Source organism: Bubalus bubalis, chromosome X (genome assembly GCF_019923935.1).
Source record: "Bubalus bubalis isolate 160015118507 breed Murrah chromosome X, NDDB_SH_1, whole genome shotgun sequence".
NCBI classification, from domain to species: Eukaryota; Metazoa; Chordata; class Mammalia; order Artiodactyla; family Bovidae; genus Bubalus; species Bubalus bubalis.
In genome coordinates this window covers 107,850,275-107,868,321 of record NC_059181.1, presented here as the reverse complement: position 1 = coordinate 107,868,321, position 18,047 = coordinate 107,850,275, and the positions used below count along the sequence as shown (strand labels likewise).

General features: G+C 39.0%; 1 protein-coding gene across 3 annotated transcripts in view; it reads right to left on the bottom strand.

Annotated features, from left to right (window-relative positions):
* GABRA3 (gamma-aminobutyric acid type A receptor subunit alpha3) overlaps positions 1-18,047 on the bottom strand; it is a 237,585-nt gene that overhangs the window by 90,479 nt on the left and 129,059 nt on the right. For all 3 annotated transcript variants that reach the window (XM_006059662.4, XM_044936782.2, XM_044936781.2), the window contains exon 4: positions 4,324-4,391. In XM_006059662.4, coding sequence (XP_006059724.1) covers positions 4,324-4,391 — 68 coding nt within the window. The remainder of the gene's footprint in view (positions 1-4,323; positions 4,392-18,047) is intronic.

Below are 18,047 nucleotides of genomic sequence, written 5' to 3'. Positions count from 1 at the left end.
CCAGTGTTGGGGAAGAAACAGGTCCAATAATTTCAAGTCCACTACCACGGGAAAAAAGTCCCTATGTGGACTTTCTTTTTATTTAACACCATTTTTTCCCATGCAGTCTTTCGATACTTTGATAACTGCATGACTTTCATAAGCAGAAGTCCAACTAAAATGTATATCACCTGAATCTGTTAAAAAGAATTAAGATTATAATATATCTTATGGGTCCTCATTTCCCATGCCTCCATTTTTTAAATAAATTAGTTTATTTTGGTTAAGCTAGGTGGTTAGTTCTGTTAGTGTATTGTCTACTTTCATCATTACCTGGCTGTCCACTATATAGCCTAGGAAGTTTCTCCCAGATTATTAAGGCATGATTGACAAATAAAAATTGCATATTTTGGTTATATGATGTGATTTTTAAAGATCCATGACATGATGATTTAATATATACATTGTGAAATGATTACCACAATCAAATTAACACACCTATCACTACATGTAGTCACTGTTTATGTGTGTGCATGCATGTATGTGTGTTGAGAACATTTAATAGCTACTCTCTTTAAAAATATTAGCTGTTGGAATGGGGTGGATGGTGGGAGGGAGGTCCAAGATGGAGGGGACATATGTCTAACTATGGCTGATTCATGTTGATGTATGACAGAAACCAACACAATACTGTAAAGCAATTATCCTTCAATTAAAAATAAATAAATTTTTAAAATTTGCTGTTAACTTTCTACTTTCCTTTCCAATCACTGACCATTTGAATACCCTACCATTGTTAAACCAGCATCCCACTTTTTCTTCATTCTAATTCAGAGGATCTTGACCAGGGAAAACTACCATTGGTCAAGAACCACTGCTCACTGGTAAGGAATAGACAGATTCAACTTGTGAGACAAGTGGAAATGAAACTGCATTTTTCATTAAACCTCCCTGTCATTGCCACCTCTGCCATCTTTCCATATATTGACTGAGAAAATGGTCTAAAATATCCTAAAAATAGAAAATCATAGTCACATGACTTCAGTTCATTCAAATTGACATTATATCCTTTGTTCTGTTTCTTTTCTGGGAGACTATCAACACAGGATTAATATTACTGCTGAAAAACTATGTATTGTGTGATCATACAGCTCCATTTGCTACAAATGGTCAACACATGTTTTTATTCATAATGCTTGTAAAGTATATTAATGCATATATATGGAATTTAGAAAGATGGTAACAATGACCCTATATGTGAAACAGCAAAAGAGACACAGATGTAAAGAACAGACTTTTGAACTCTGTGGGAGAAGGCGAGGGTGGGATGATTTGAGAGAATAGCATTGAAACATGTATATTATCATATGTGAAACAGATCGCCAGTCCAGGTTCAATGCATGAGACAGGGTGCTCAGGGCTGGTGTGCTGGGATGACCCTGAGGGACGGGATGAGGAGGGAGGTGGGAGAGGGGTTCAGGATGGGGAAAACATGTACACCCATGGCTGATTCATGTCAATGTATGGCAAAAACCACTACAATATTGTAAAGTAATTAGCCTCCAATTAACATAAATAAATTTTAAAAAAAGAAATTAGATATAAACATAAATGATTGTCTTTTAATAGTATTTATATGTTGGGGTTAGGTTTGTTTTCCTCTATTTAAAAATAAAATTCTGGGGAAGTCTTTACTTCAAAATAAAATAAAATAAAAAATAAGTGTTTTTGACATGTGTTCTGCCTTTGAAGAACTTTCATCCAAGTGGAGGAACACAGTCATTATTTTCCCCTCAAATTTAATTTGTTTCATCTCATTCATTCATAAATTTAACAAATAGTTGAGAGTCTGCCAACTGACGAACACCAAGTTAGGCATTGGTGGTAGTGAGATTGACAAAACAGACATGACTCTTCATTGAGCTGTCAAACTCAGGATCAATGTCTGTGGGAGTCAGTGTTTAACCAAGGAGCGCAATGGCTACAAAGGGCTATGGCTGGTGCTGGTTCAGTGCTCAAACTGCCACCACAACTTTCCCGCTTTGTGAACAAAAGACTGTCTCTATTTCCTTAGACAATTAGGCACCAAAGCTCCCTGTTTGAGTGGAAGAAAGTCAAGAACCCAGCTAGCTAGCCCTAATTTTCATTTACTTTTCCAAGTAGTATGTGGGCTCAGGGGAGCTTGCTTTCTTGATTCAGTTAATTACTAAAGTCACACGACTATATGATGTTTCTTCCGAAGTCATCCCTGATCCTGCCACAATTGCCAGTCTATTAAGTGGTACGGGAAGAAAATTTTTAAAACACCAGAAATTTGTTTCCCAGCCAGATTGATCATAGCTATTCTGCCTTGTGATAGGATGGAAGTTCAGCTAAAAATAACCTGAAATGTATTTGACCAAAGGTTGTTCTATCAGGAAAGGACCATTCTGTTATTTCTGCTTAATCATGGGTCAGTGCGGGGGACAGACAAGTGGAAGAAGAAACTTCAGAAGATAAAACGTCTGGATTGTTTGAAGTGTCTCCAGAGCCTGTGCATACCCATGTGTGCCTTCTTGGGTGGGAAAAGAGCAGGGAGACAAGCTGGTTTGGGCAGGGGCTATGTGAATATTTCTGTAGTATCTCAGAATTGGGGTATCTGTTTGTATGTGTGTGTCTGTGGAGTGCCTGGGGTAGTGTGTAAGCTGTTTTTTTTTTTTTTTTTTTTATTCTGCATATACTTTCTTATTTTGCCTCAATGTATTTATGGATGTAGATTCATAAGGGAAAGTGAGTATGTGTGTGTGTGTGTTCAAACAGTAGCTACAGTTCCTTTCTTATGAAAATATTAATCAATCACTAATTCCCAGCAATAAAAAAGAGAGCTGCACCTGCCTGGAGAATTTGGTTATCCCCCTGGCTGGCCTCACAACCACTTATGACTTCCTCTCCTGAGAACTAGCTTGTTTCTCCAGTTGACTCCTACACCTTGCCTGATTGAAGGAAGACCCCAGTAAAGACATGCCTAAACCACTTCTCAGCTCCCAGTCTTTTCCCCCTTGTAGTTCATCCTATACAGACTGCCAGATGAATCATTCTAAAATAATGGCTCTGCATTACCTGTAGGAAAATCTATCATGACGCTACACAACCATTTGTGTTTACCCAAAAGATCTAAACAAGCTTTGACCCTGCTAAGTAGTAGTCCCACTGAAGATAAAGAAAAATATCTATATAGTGAGCAGGGACATTTCATATTTTTGAACATATTTTTTTTCTAATTTTAAGACTTTTTTTTCAACCCAAAGTCACGCATTCAACAAAACTTTATGGACCATCTAATAACTTCAGACATTCTGAGAAGATAATAGCTTCTTTGTCTTGCATCATGATAATCTTTCAAAAATCTAATATTTAGAATCTGAAGTAGGTATTTATCAGGTCCTCCATTATGACAAGGTCTCATGTCTGAACTCTCCACTGCATTCTTTACTTTGGCAGCAAGGGAGAAAGGTAGGAGCAGGGGAAGTCCTCGTAGATGGCTCATGAATCATCCCCTTGCTAGTTCTGCTAGAGTCATTGTTTAGTCACTCAGTCATGTCCAACTCTTTGCAACCCCAAGGACTGCAGTCCACCAGGCTCCTCTGTCCATGGGATTCTCCAGGCAAGAAGACTGGAGTGGATTGCCATTTCCTTCTCCATGGGGATTTTCCCAACCCAGGGATCAAACCTGCATTCCCATTGGAAGGCAGATTCTTTACCACTGAGTCACCTGGGAAGCCCAGTTCTGCTGTGCCCTGCCCTATTCCTTGAATCTGCTCTGAAGCTCTCCTCCTCCTTACACCTACTCACATCTATAGAAGAACCAGTGTCTAGAAGTAGGTTTGACTCTTCCCCCAAATGGTTTGCATTGCTGTGGTCTGTCCACTTCCCCAGTGAGTGCTTGTTTGCAAGGAGTGGACTTCTCAAATGATACCACCAGTTGCTAGACTGAGAGTCCTCCACCACCTGCCCTTCTCATATGACCTATTTGTGCTAATTTGTGTGTGGTGGACCAAATATAAAGGGTGAGGGTCAGAGAAAGTTTAATTGAGAATAGGGAGCCAAGCTGAATTTTGAAAGACATGTTGTAGAAAGAAGGGAATGGTACTCCTAATGGAGGGTTATATGCTTGATACGTGAATAGGCGGGGAGAGCAGGGCAAAAGATGCATTTAGTTAAATGTAGGATGGTGAGGGTAAGGAATTCATGAGACAAGACTTCTCAGAATATAGTTCCAAGGCCCTGCCACAGGAAAACCCCAATTTGTTTACTTTGACCTGTTGCATAATCTTTCACTTTTACCTTTGCAGAAACCATACTTACCATGTCAGTGTCTGACACAGGGCCAAAACTGGTCACATAGATGTCAGTCTTCACTTCAGTCACTGCATCTGGTTGAAAGAAAGTAGAAAAGCAGGGTGTTAGGAAAGCCTGTTGCCTTAGCTCACATAGAGTCCAGTGCTGTTCTCCAAAAGAAAGCGAACTTACTACTTCTAAGAAAGAATATTTGGTAAAATCATAGGAAAACCCCTCAAAAAACTCTCATTTGTACTATTTCTTCACAGAGAATGTGCTCAGTATAGGAACAAAGTCCATCCATTTAGATACCATTGAGAGTAACAGCAGAATTCCCAAACTCCAGAGCCTTTCGAGATCTCCAACATTCACACAAGCTGGGATGTCACACTGGGATTATCCTTACCTGTGGTACATTACAGATGTTCAGGACATAGGATGATTGTACTGCCACTTCCTAGCCCACTTAAAGTAGGGAGGGGACATGTGACTGGTTTTGGTTATAGGAAGAAGAAATATGTGTCCCTTCCTTTGGAACAAATAATTTCCAATGCAAGACACTCCCTGCCATGGTAATCATGGAAACTACTATAGTAATCATGGAGCTACTATAAGACTGAAATGGTCTGGAATGTTGATCCAGAACTTGGAGGATAAGTGCCCTGGAAAGTTGCCTGGACCTACAACAGATTTTGCATCAATGAGAAGTAAACTTCTGTGGGGTTAAGTGACTGAGATTTGGAGATGACGATAGCCCCTGATATACACTTTGCATGTTTCCATTGTAACTATCTGTTTACTTGTCTGCCTTCCCACAAAACGCAAGAGCTCCTAAAGGGCAGTGTTCCTGTTTTGTTACCCATTTGTACTCAGTAGATAGAAAAGGAGCCTGTTAACTCAGAAAGTGCTCACTGAACATTTTTGGTATTAATGGATGCATCTTATCACATATATATATTTGCCAAGTTGCAAAATGATACTCAGAGAAGTGAAATGACTGCACTGCTAAGTTTCCCTTTTCCTCCTTCTGTCAGCCCCATTTACTGCATTGCAGCCAACCCACTCCAACATACCTCAAACAGAGCACAGGATAGCCTTCTTCAGCTTTGCAAAGTCAATGAGACCCTACCAAACACCTCATCATTACAGTTAACTCAAGCAAGGCTCACTCCAGTCCAGCATGAAAGTGAAAGTGTTAGTCACTCAGTTGTGTTCGACTCTTTGCAACCCCATGGACTGTAGCCCACCAAGCTCCTCTGTCCATGGGATTCTCCAGGCAAGGATACTGCAGTGGGTTGCCATTTCCTTTTCCAGGGGACCTTCCCGACCCAAGGATCGAACCTGCATCTCCCGCATTGGAGGCAGGTTCTTTACTGTCTGAGCCACCTGAAGTTCCCTCCAGCCCAGCATACCTGACCCCAGAGCGCATGTCAGTAGCACAGCTAATACACATAAAGCCCACATAGGACTTGATAATCAGGTTGGTTACTGCAGTCAATGGCACTATTTTCTTAATTTTAAAATTTATATTTCCTTTTCTAATTGAACTATAGTTGATTTAGAATATTATGTTCATCTTAAGGGTACAATATTGCAACTCAATATTTTATAGATTATATTCCATTTAAAGTTATTATAAAATATTGGTTATAGTCCCTGTGCTGTATATTACACTATTTCTTCTACCTCATGGAAAGGTAATGGACAAAGCAACTCCATTTATAGCATGTTTACTATATCCATCCAGTCCTGGGTCCTAGCCCAGATGTACTTTATATCTTGTTGACGTCCCATTTTCCAGAGCCATCCCTTAGGCTTAATACATTGTTCCCCTATACAGGCACATATTATACTCAAGGACACTGCACACATCCACAAACATTCCATTTTCAAAAGAGACTATGAGTATCATTTAATAATCATCAAAGATATAGTCAATTCACCAAAACACACAATTTACTTCCAAGCTTATTCAGCAAATAACATGTCTCAAACTAGAGTTGTATTTTAAGTATTTGGACTTTCATCTAGAGCACAGTCTTCCCCCTATTTCTGTGCTTCAAGGACAAGAGACAATACTTCAGAATTCAGAACATACCCCCTGAAGATTTGTCCCTTCAGATACACTGCCACATTCACTGGCTGTAGAAACACTGCCCTACCCCAAAGTACATAAAACACAATTAATTAATGGAAGAGATCACAATTATAGTTGAATCCAATATTCTAGGCAGGACATAGTTAGACACAGAACAACTTTCTAAACCAATTTAATTGTAAAAGTGGGCTTCCCAGGTGGCTCAGTGGTAAAGAACCTGCCTGTCAATGCAGGAGATATAAGATGCTGGTTTGATCCCTGGGTTGGGGAGATCCCCTGGAGCAGGGCATGGCAACGGACTCCAGTATTCTTGCCTGGGAAATCCCATGGACAGAGGAGCCTGGTGAGCTACAGTCCATAGGGTCACAAAGAGTTGGACACATCTGAAGCAACTTAGCACACAAGATAGTTACGCAGATTAAAAACAGGCACCCATACTATAAAAGAAAAGAAAGTGAAGTTGCTCAGTCATGTCCAACTCTTTGCGACCCCATGGACTGTAGCCCGCCAGGCTTCTCCATCCATGGAATTTTCCAGGCATGAGTACTGGAGTGGGTTGCCATTTCCTTCTCCAGGGGATCTTCCCGACCCAGGGATTGAAACTGGGTCTCCCGCATTGCAGGCAGATGCTTTACCATCTGAGCCACCAGGGAATCTTATAAAAGAAAAAGGAGAAGACAATTAGTAGTGATAAAGTCAGGACACTGCTTTAGTTCCAAGAGGACAGTGGAGTCACTGTAGGTAGAAAAGAAGAGTCTTGGGCTGGGATAGGAAGGCTTGCTTACATTCTGGATCTGACCCTGACTTTCTGAATGCCTTAAGATTTTTTTTTTTTTCCTTTTGGCTTTTCTCTTGTACAGGAGGTTTGTTACCAAACACATTTGAATTTTCTCTCTGCTCTGACTAGGAACTCTGACAGTGCAAAAAGCATGTGACTAAAAGTGTCCAGTGGTAGCAAAAGGCAAGTTTATTCTGCTGCCTGAAGAAGGTAGGTCAGTATGATCAGGCCACCCAAGATGGCTGTTCTCTTGTTCTCTGTACATCCACCTGCTGGACCAGTCTCTGCTTCACCTACAGCCCACTCCCATGACTGACCTTCTCTCTTAGTCATAGAGGCTGATAAGTAAATGCCTACTCACTTCTGGCCCCAGTTAGTGACTGATCTAATCTTAAGATCAGAACTATCTCCACTATGATGATTCATCACAGTGGCAGTGAGGGGTGCACCCCTCTACTGCTTTCCCTGGCAAATGATGAGCATCAACCTAACATCAATTCCCCCCGTTACTGGTAACCTCCTTTCCACCCATTGATTGCTAAGAAGAGGCTGCTTTCCCAATGAATTAGGTCTCAGCCAAGCTTCAGAACTTTCTCTGACTTGGAAGCAAGGAAAGACTTAGGAAGTTTGGTCTATTACAGTGGACACAAATTCATTCTTACTCTATTTCTGTCCCATTTTGAAAGAATCTGGTGGATAAGAGAATTAGGGGAATTGATACTAAATGAAGGGGAGGTAAAGAAGTGGGGAGAAAGAAAGAAAGAAAAAGAGAGGGGAGGGAGGAAGGTAATTAGAATCTGATTAGAGGGAAAAGCAGAATTAGAAAGGATGAATGACAAGAGTGAGAAGGGAAATTAAAACAGTCAGACAGCAAGAGATGGCAAGAGCTAACAGAACTAAAGAAAGACAAAGCAAGAGAAAAATGCTAAAAGAAAAAGAGAAGTAATGCTCTTGTCACCAAAGAAGCCAGAAATCTCTCAAGGAGTAGGGTATGAAGATAGGGATTGTCACTTGTATCATGGCAGCACAAGTGACGGAGGGCTCTGAATTTATGTTACCATCCTTAGATCTCTAGCCCTCTACTCTAAGAGCAGGTAAACACATGGATATTTGACATTTCTCCAGTGTCCCATACAGGGACCACAAAGCCCCAATTACTAAATCTCATCTTTTGACTAGGAAATCTAGGTGCTTTGGAGCAGTATATGTGCCAACACACAGAAGTACCCTGCAGAAGTATTGTACAGTGATTAAAAGCATCACTAACTGCATCTGAATTTAGGTTCTGTCATTTACTCTTTGTGTGCCTTATGTCACTTAACTTTTTTATGCCAGTTTCTTCATCTGGAAAATTAGGATAATGATACCACATATTTCAGAATTGCTCTGAGGATTTAAGGAGACAGTATTGAGGCCAGTATTTAGAACAAATCCAGTGCTCACTATATGTTAGCTGTTGCTGCAGCTTAATACTATTCCAGAGGCGAGGCCACATGAGCCACCCATAAGGCCAGGTGGACACAGAACTCACCCAGAAGTCTAAGGTCCTCAATTTCAGACAAAGAAGAGAGTATCCACCCACCACTCCAGCTCCTCTGTGTGAAGGAATAATTAGAAGTTTGCTATTTCATTTAATTAAATGAAAAGACCAGTGAATTAGACTAAAATTGGTGAGGGCTATAATTCATAGTCTAGCCCCTGTTGACAGCCTTCTCATTTTTCAAATGTAAGAAATTATTTAATTGGGAGATGAGTGGAATTCTTTCTTATTTTTAAACAAATATTTTCTGTTCCTTGGCTCTTTTTAAATTACTTTGAAGATCTAATTTCCTTCAAATATTACCTTCTGAAACTAAAGGTGAACAGAATTCTTTTCCTTTTGCAAATTTACTGTGGTATTGCAAGTAAAATTCCAATAAAATAAATTGGAAGTAAAATATAAACTTGAAATTTATATTTATATAAACACACATGCCTTTAGCCCTCAGCAGGACTCCCATTGGTGGGGAACTTATCAACCAGTTCCTAATGTCATTCCAACTTGCTTTTGATCTGAAAGAGTAAAGATAAGCCAAATAGCAAGTGACCACTATGTTTATGTTAACTATGAGGCTCATGTATGTGCTGTGTGCTTAGTCGCTCAGTTGTGCCTGCCTCTTTGAGACCCCATGGAATGTAAGCCAGTAGACTCCTCTGTCTATGTGATTTCCCAGGCAAGAATACTGGAGTGGCTTGACATTTCCTCCAGGGTATCTTCCTGACCCAGAGATTGAACCCACGTCTCCTGAGTCTCCTGCATTGCAGGTGATTCTTTACCCACTGTCATCTCACAATAAACTGTATTTCCTTGTTTGAATTAAAAGAGATCCCCATTAAGCTGTGGATTTTCTTCTTTGAGCACAAACCAGAGTAGGTTCCCCAACTCTAGCTTCTCCACTCCAGCACACATATAAACATTTGTCTTAGTACTGCTCTTTGGATCCATTCAACAAAGTCTGCTTCCGGTTCTTTTGAGACTTAAAGACTTTCAGAGATTGAAAAAAAATTGATCATGCTACCCCTAAGTCTGATCTTTTTATTCTTTTCCATGTCATGATTTTAAGCACCCTCACTTTTCCCATTCACTTTCCTCTGCCTTGGGTCTACTTTTTTTTTTTTTAACTGGCACTCTGAAATGTTTTATGATAAAACTGTCACAATTCTATTAGAGACAGGATTATAAAATGAACAATATGAACAAAAGCCAACCATACCCCCTTTATTTCATTATAGGCTATGATGGACTTTTCAATTCTTTCCAGTAACAGTCTTTCTGAGAATAGTGAGGTTTTAAGGACTGGAACTTTGACTAAAAGAACAAAGCCCTGACTTTTCTGTATTCTTACTTCCGTATCACTGGAAATTTTAGAGAATAATTGCTTCATCTTGTGCATGCTTTTCATTGTGAGGAGAGACTAACCTACTAGAAATGAGTTCCCATGTGACTAGCAGGTCTGCTAGCAACATGGATTTAGGGAGTGGGCTACAGTGACATGGACAGGCTCTCAGAGATCTGAGAGTTGGAGTGCTCTGTTCTGTTAATGGCCTTCTCATTTCTCTTTGATAATCCTTGGGGACAGAGATACTGTAAGTACTCAGTGACACACCCCTCTCCCAACAGCATTAATCACTGATAAGCTCTTCAGAGGAATCACAAACAGATGGTTTAGGGAAGCAGATATAACAAAAGTCTGTGTTAGAGATCCTAAGCTCTAATCTAAACTCTGCAGTTGAGTAATAACCCTTTTGCAGAGTGTTTGGGCACAGCTCATAACTTTTGACATTTGGTAGGCTAGAGGTCTAGCACTACGTTTATGCTACTCCATCTAGTGTCTGACACTTGGAATGTACAGCAACTCTTAATAGCTAGCTGCATGCAACATATGTTTATAACAAAACATCAGTAAGAAATACTACAAGATTTAAAAGAGACCACAATCACTACCAACTTAACAACTGTGGGTTCTCATTAACTCTACTATTGCTAGAATCTTGATACTCACAAAGGTAATATAGAACACACAACTGTTCTTATTTTCTCTGGAGCTACAAATCCAAGTATTGCCTTCATGGCATCCAGCCCCATCATTTTATGGCAAATAGAAGGGGAAAAAGTGGAAACACTGACAGATTTATTTATTTTCTTGGGCTCCAAAATCATTGCAAACGGTGACTGTAGCCATGAAATTAAAAGACGCTTGCTCCTTGAAAAGAAAACCATGACAAACCTAGATAGTGTATTAAAAAGCAGAGACATCACTTTGCCAACAAAGGTCTGTCTAGTCAAAGCTATGGTTTTTCCAGGAGTCATGTATGTATGTGAGAGCTGAACCATAAAGACCAAGTGCCAGGAATTGATGCTTTCAAGTTGTGGTGACAGGGAAGACTCTTGAGAGTCACTTGGACTGCAAAAATATCAAACTAGTCAATCCTAAAGGAAATCAACCGTGAATATTCATTGGAAAGATTGATGCTGAAGCTGAAGCTCAAGCTCCAATACTTTGGCCACCTGAGGCAGAGAGTTGACTCACTGGAAAACACCCTGATGCTGGGAAAGACTGAAGGCAAAAAGAGAAGAGAGTGGCAGAGGATGAGATGGTTAGATAGCATCACTGACTCAATGGACATGAATTTGAGCAAACTCTGGGAGACACTGAAGGACAAGGAAGCCTGGTATGCTGCAGTCCATGGGGTTGCAATGTGTCGGACATGACTGAGAGACTGAACAACAAGAACCCTATCACTAGGAAGGTTGGAGGGCAAAGATACTGCAGGAATGTCCTTCCATAAGACCCATATTAATGCCACTAGAAGCACTGAGCACTGTAACCAGTTTTGAGAAAAGTCAAAATACCATTTGAGTATTTTCTTTACATGGGCCAAACCCTGGATATTAATTATTTTTTTCCTACCCCTTTCTTTACTACATTGGTGCTTATTTCTTGCTTTTGCCACTGGTCCTCTCTTCTGTAACATGTATGGAACAAATAAAACCATCAGACAGCAGCCTCTTCAGTGGTTCATAACCCTTTGCTGAAAATACAGGCCACTCCCAAGAGCCAGTAGGATTTCCTTGGGGCAAAGTTATGAGAAATTTAGAGAGGGAAGCAGAAGCAGTGCCCAAAAAATGACCAAGAAATAAGTTGGAGAATGACTACATGATGTGTTCTCCACTCTAGAGGCACATCCTTAAGCCAGAACAAGTGGAAAACCAGGGGAAAAGCAATATAATTTTTAAGACAGCTGAAATATTCTAAAATGTTACAAGGACACTCTGATATTTTTCCAGGGCCTACTGATTTTGACCTTATGCATAAAATTAATAAATGGTAAATGGAATCTGGAAACTTGGGTTAATCCTGGTCCAACCTCAAGTTAACTATACCTTAGTTTCTTTATCTGTAAAAAATGGAATTGATTTTGTTACGATTCCAACACTAAAATCATTGGCCATAATCGATTAAAAGAGGCTACCAGAGGGACTTATACTGTCATTGTTATTGTTTGGAACTTCCAGATAAGATGGCACAGGTAATAAACACACAATAATGAGACATAAAACATAAAAGATATAATTGTTTCAGATAAAAGATCAAAATGTCATGTAACAGAAATAAATCAAAGATGTACACAATATTGAAGCCAGAGTTCTGGTCTGAAAAGAAGAGGTGGAGTGAAGAAATTAAAATATTTCTTTGTACAAAAGGAGAAACTGGAAGTACAATACTATACAAGCACAAGACAGTAAGAAAAAGAGGGTGAAAAACACCAATTCAAACAAAGTTAAACTGGTTTTTGGCATAGTGGAGTAACAGCATTACAGCTTTTCTTTCCCACTGATTATAAATAAAATTTCTGGATAAAATACAAAAGCAACTATTTAAGCACTCTGAAAAGTGAAAAAGAACAGGTGGTTTATGGAAGGAAACCAAAACTTGGAGAAGCAACCCACAGGGAAATATGTTTCCTGTGTTTTTTTCTCTTCTTCTTTTCTCTTGTAGTTCTGCCTCAAAGGCAAAGCTACATGGTGGGATAGTGGCACAAACACCCAAAACTCCTGACAAAAAACATCTGTCCTACCAGAGAATCAGGGGAAAAGGCAACTGCAGACCAGAGAGTATGGGGAATCCCAAAGTACAGAGGGTTAAACAAGAAGATCCAATAATTCTTCCCTCAAAAAACATAGGTTTACCGGTAAGAACAAAGGAAGCGAATCCTGAATATTCATTGGAAGGCCTGATGCTGAAGCTAAAGTTCCAATATTTTGGCCACCTGACGGGAAGAGTGAACTCATTGGAAAAATTCCCACCCTGATGCTGGAAAAGGTTGACGGCAGGAGAAGGGGGCAACAGAGGATGAGATGGTTGGATAGAATCACTGACTCAATGGGTATGAATTTAAGCAAACTCTGGGAGATGGTAAAGGACAGGGAAGCCTAGCATGCTGCAGTCCATGGAGTTGCAAACAGTTGGACAGGACTTAGCAACTAAACAACAACAACATACCCCTAGGACAGACCCAAGGCAGCATGTGCAAAGGCTTTGACAAGTACACTATGATTTCACACAAAATTTCACACTAGTCCTGAGTTACACAAGTATAGCACAGACTCAAAGCCATATAGCAAAGGTTTTGATAACTGAATTATGAAGTAATATGTAATCCACAGCCCAAGTCTTGGGACTATCCCCTAAGTGATAACATGTGTGAGATACACCAAGTGCAGTATAGCAAAGATCTTGAAAACGTAAAGATCTGGGTATCACCACCCAGAGAAAGCAAGGCAGACCTTGCTGCTTAACCAAGTTGATTCTCTGCTAAAACAAACAAACAAAACATCAACATTCTCCAAAGCATTATGACAAGGCTGAGGCTCCACATAATATGAGTCAAAATGTCTAGAATAGAATTCAGCATTATTTTACTTAGAAAGAACTAGAAAAATGTTGCCAATTCTGAAGGGAAAAGACAACAAAGGTGAAATATAACACAATTCAGATGTTGAAAATGTCAAAGATTTTTAACTCCAATTGTAACTAAGTTCCATGAGGTTAATGAAAATACATTTTAAATAAACAGAAAGATGAAGTTCTCACAGAAAAATTAGGAAATACAAAAATAACCAATTTGAAAATTGAGAAGTGAAAAAATGCAGTCACCAAAATAAAAACATTCACTGTATGGTCTCAATAGCAGAACAGAGATGACAAAGGAAAAAGTTAGCGAATTTGAGTGATAGAAATTATCCAATGTGAAGAACAGCAACAAAAATGTCTGAAAAAAATATGGAAAGAACCTCAGGGGTACTCTGAACAATGTGATACTCTCCAACACATAGAGCACTTGAATTCAAGAGGGAGTGGGGAAACAAACTAGTAAAGAAAAAATATACTTGAAGAAATAGTGCTCAGAAACTTTTCAAGTTTGGTAGAACACACAAGTTTACAGAAACAAACTATTATACAGACTCCAAACAGAAAAGAATGGAAAATAAGGAAAGCTTGCTTAGACATATCATAATCAAACTGCTAAATACCAAAGATGAAGAAAAATCTTGACGGAAGCTATTAGAAAAGAACACAGTCTGTGAAGGGGAATAATTACTTGAAAGACTGAAGATATATCATCAATTCACAGACAGTAGTGAAACAGAATCTTTAATATGCTTATGGAAAACAGCTGTTAACCTTAGAATTCTATATGCAGTAAAAATAAGCTTCAGGAGACATTCTCAGATTTAAAAAGACAAGGGAATTTGCTACCAGCAGACTTGTTCTATAGGAATTCTACATAAATTCTTCAGATTTAAGGGAAATAATGCCAGGCGGAAATTAGATCATCAGGAATAAAGTAAGAACAACATAAATGGAAGTTCTGGATATATATAAAAACATTTTTCATTTTTAAGCTCTTTAAAATAGTTATGACTGCTGAAGGAAAAAAATGCAAACATTGTCTCATGTGGCTTTTAATGGGCTGTTGATATAATAGTTAAGACATCCATAACATAAAGGTCATTTAGATGGGAAATGGATGTATACTGTTACAAGGCTACACAATTTACTATAAGTGGAACAATATTAATTCTAAGAAGAGTGTCAAATCTCAGCCGTGAAGATGGCAATCCCTATAGCAACCAATGAATCTCACAAAGAAATATTTCTAAAAAGGCAATCAATAAAATAAAGATAGTCAAATACTTCAAAAAATCAGAAAAAGGAAAATATATTAGCAGAAAAACAGAGGGGACAAATAATAAAATGATGAATCTAAACACAAAAACTGATGGAATTCAAATAGGAAATATACAAATCCTATATTATTGTTGGACACTGTAACATCCCTCTTTCAGCAAATGATAGAATGTGTACAGACAAAACCAGTGAATACATGGAAGACCTAAACAATATTTTCGACTAATGTCACCTAAGTGATACTTATGGAACACTCTACCTGCAAAAGAAGAATACCCAATCTTTTTCAAGGACATTGGAACATTCACCAAGATATCCCATAAAACAAGCTTTAACAAATTTAGAAGAATTGAAGTCATATAGACTATGATCAGTGACCATCAAAGAATAAAAATAGTAATTAATACAGAAAAATATCTGGTAACATTTGGAAATTAAAGAACAATCTTCTGAATAACCCATGGATCAAGAAAGAAGTCACAAGTGATGTTGCAAAATATAGTGAACTCAATAAAAATAAAAATACAACACATCAAACCTGTGGGATGCTCACAGAGAAATACATAAAAGGGAAATTGACAGCACTGAATCTCCAGGAAAAAGAAGACTCTAAAAATCCAAAACCTAAGATTCCATCTCAAGAACTAGAAATATATAAAAAACAGAAACACTAAAAATGAAACAAGTCGAATCAAAAATAGAAAAACGATTGAGAAAATCAGTGAAATTAAAAACTGGTTCCTTGAAAAAAATTGAAAAATATACAAAACTCTAGCCAGACTTTACAAAAACCAAAAAGAAAAGACAAAAAAATCTATGAGTATCAGGAAAAATAGAAGAGTAATATCACCAAGACGGGCAGAGTTAGGAACTTCAGGGTTTTGTCTCTCCATAAAAACAATTAATAAGCTTGGGAAAACTGTAAGAATCAACTTTTACAGAACTCTACAATCTAGTAAAAAACTTATAACCACCAAGGGAATATGTGATGAAGAAAACTGCTATTGCAGCCATAAAGATGTCAGCCCACACACCTGTTACAGGTTTCCATTGCCTGAAGGAGTAATACAAATCTTATTCGCAAAAAATTGTGTTTAAGGGTTTTGACCTGAATGGCAGCTCCCTCAAAGAGGGGTGCAATGGCTTACCTTTGTTTCACCCAACTGGGAGCACTCCCAGAGCTGTGGAGGCTTCCTGAGAGGCATAGCCAAAAGCATTTGAAGACACAAATATTGACAGCAGCAGCCTGAAGCTAGGAGTAAACAGATGAGACAAACAACAGACTGAAAAGTCTGAGAAGAAAAAGTTTAGAAAAGGAGATACTTGGGTGAATAAAGATTTTTATAAAGTTCCAGCATATACCAAGGGATTGATAAGTTCCCACATAGGCCCAGGGCTTAACACACACTCAGGCTTGAGAAGAACCTAAACTTTCACATCTGGCTAAATTTCAGACCTCACTAGAAATGAGAAGTGGATGATAAGGCAGAGTCAATTCTCCCTACACAAACCTATAAATTAAATACAGTCCTAAATAAAATCTAACGGTATTTTTTAAGAAATTCATGAGTTGATTCTAAAATTTATATGGAAAGGCAACAGAGCTAAATAAAATTGCCAAAACTAATTTTTTTAATGTGTTCTTAATTTGGAGGACTCCATTATAGGATTTGAGTGTCTCAAGAGTTACTATAAACATACATTGATCAAAACAGTCAAAGAGTACACATCAATCAATGGAACAGAGTACTGTGTTAAAAAATATGGCCAGACATATACGGTCAATTGAATCTCAACAGTGTTTATAATGCAGTGTAGAAAATACAGCCTTTTCAATAAGTTGTGCGAGAAAAATCGGCTCAGATCAGTTCAGTTCAGTTCAGTCACTCAGTCCTGTCCAACTCTTTGCAACCCCATGAATCGCAGCCTTCCAGGCCTCCCTGTCCATCACCAACTCCCAGAGTTCATCCAAATTCATGTGCATCAAGTCGGTGATACCATCCAGCCATCTCATCCTCTGTCGTCCCCTTCTCTTTCTGCCCCCAATCCCTCCCAGCCTCAGGGTCTTTTCTAATGAGTCAGCTCTTCGTATGAGGTGGCCGAAGTATTGGAGTTTCAGCTTCACCATCAGTCCTTCCAATGAACACCCAGGACTGATCTTCTTTAGGATAGACTGGTTTAATCTCCTTGCAGTCCTAGGGACTCTCAAGAGTCATCTCCAACACCACAGTTCAAAAGCATCAATTCTTTGGCTCTCAGCTTTCTTCACAGTCCAACTCTCACATCCATACATGACCACTGGAAAAACCATAGCCCTGACTAGACAGACCTTTGTTGGCAAAGTAATGTCTCTGCTATCTAGGTTAGTAATAACTTTCCTTCCAAGGAGTGTCTTTTAATTTCATGGCTGCAATCACCATCTGCAGTGATTTTGGAGCCCAGAAAAATAAAGTCTGACACTGTTTCCACTGTTTTCCCATCTATTTCCCATGAAGTGATGGGACCAGATGCCATGATCTTCGTTTTCTGAATGTTGAGCTTTAAGCCAACTTTTTCACTCTCCACTTTCACTTTCATCAAGAGGCTTTTTAGTTCCTATTCACTTTCTGCCATAAGGGTGGTGTCATCTGCATATCTGAGGTCATTGATATTTCTCCCGGCAATCTTGATTCCAGCTTGTGCTTCTTCCAGTCCAGCGTTTCTCATGATGGACTCTGCATAGAAGTTAAATAAGCAGGGTGACAGTATACAGTCTTGACATAATCCTTTTCCTATTTGGAACCAGTCTGTTGTTCCATGTCCAGTTCTAACTGTTGCTTCCTGACCTGCATATAGGTTTCTCAAGAGGCAGGGCAGGTGGTCTGGTATTCCCATCTCTTTCAGAATTTTCCACAGTTTATTGTGATCCACACAGTCAAACGCAGTCAATAAAGATGTTTTTCTGGAACTCTCTTGCTTTTTTGATGATCCAGCGGATGTTGGCAATTTGAACTCTGGCTCCTCTGCCTTTTCAAAAACCATCTTGAACATGTGGAAGTTCATGGTTCACATATTGCTGAAGCCTGGCTTGGAGAATTTTGAGCATTACTTTACTAGCATGTGAGATGAGTGCAATTGTGTGATAGTTTGAGCATTCTTTGGC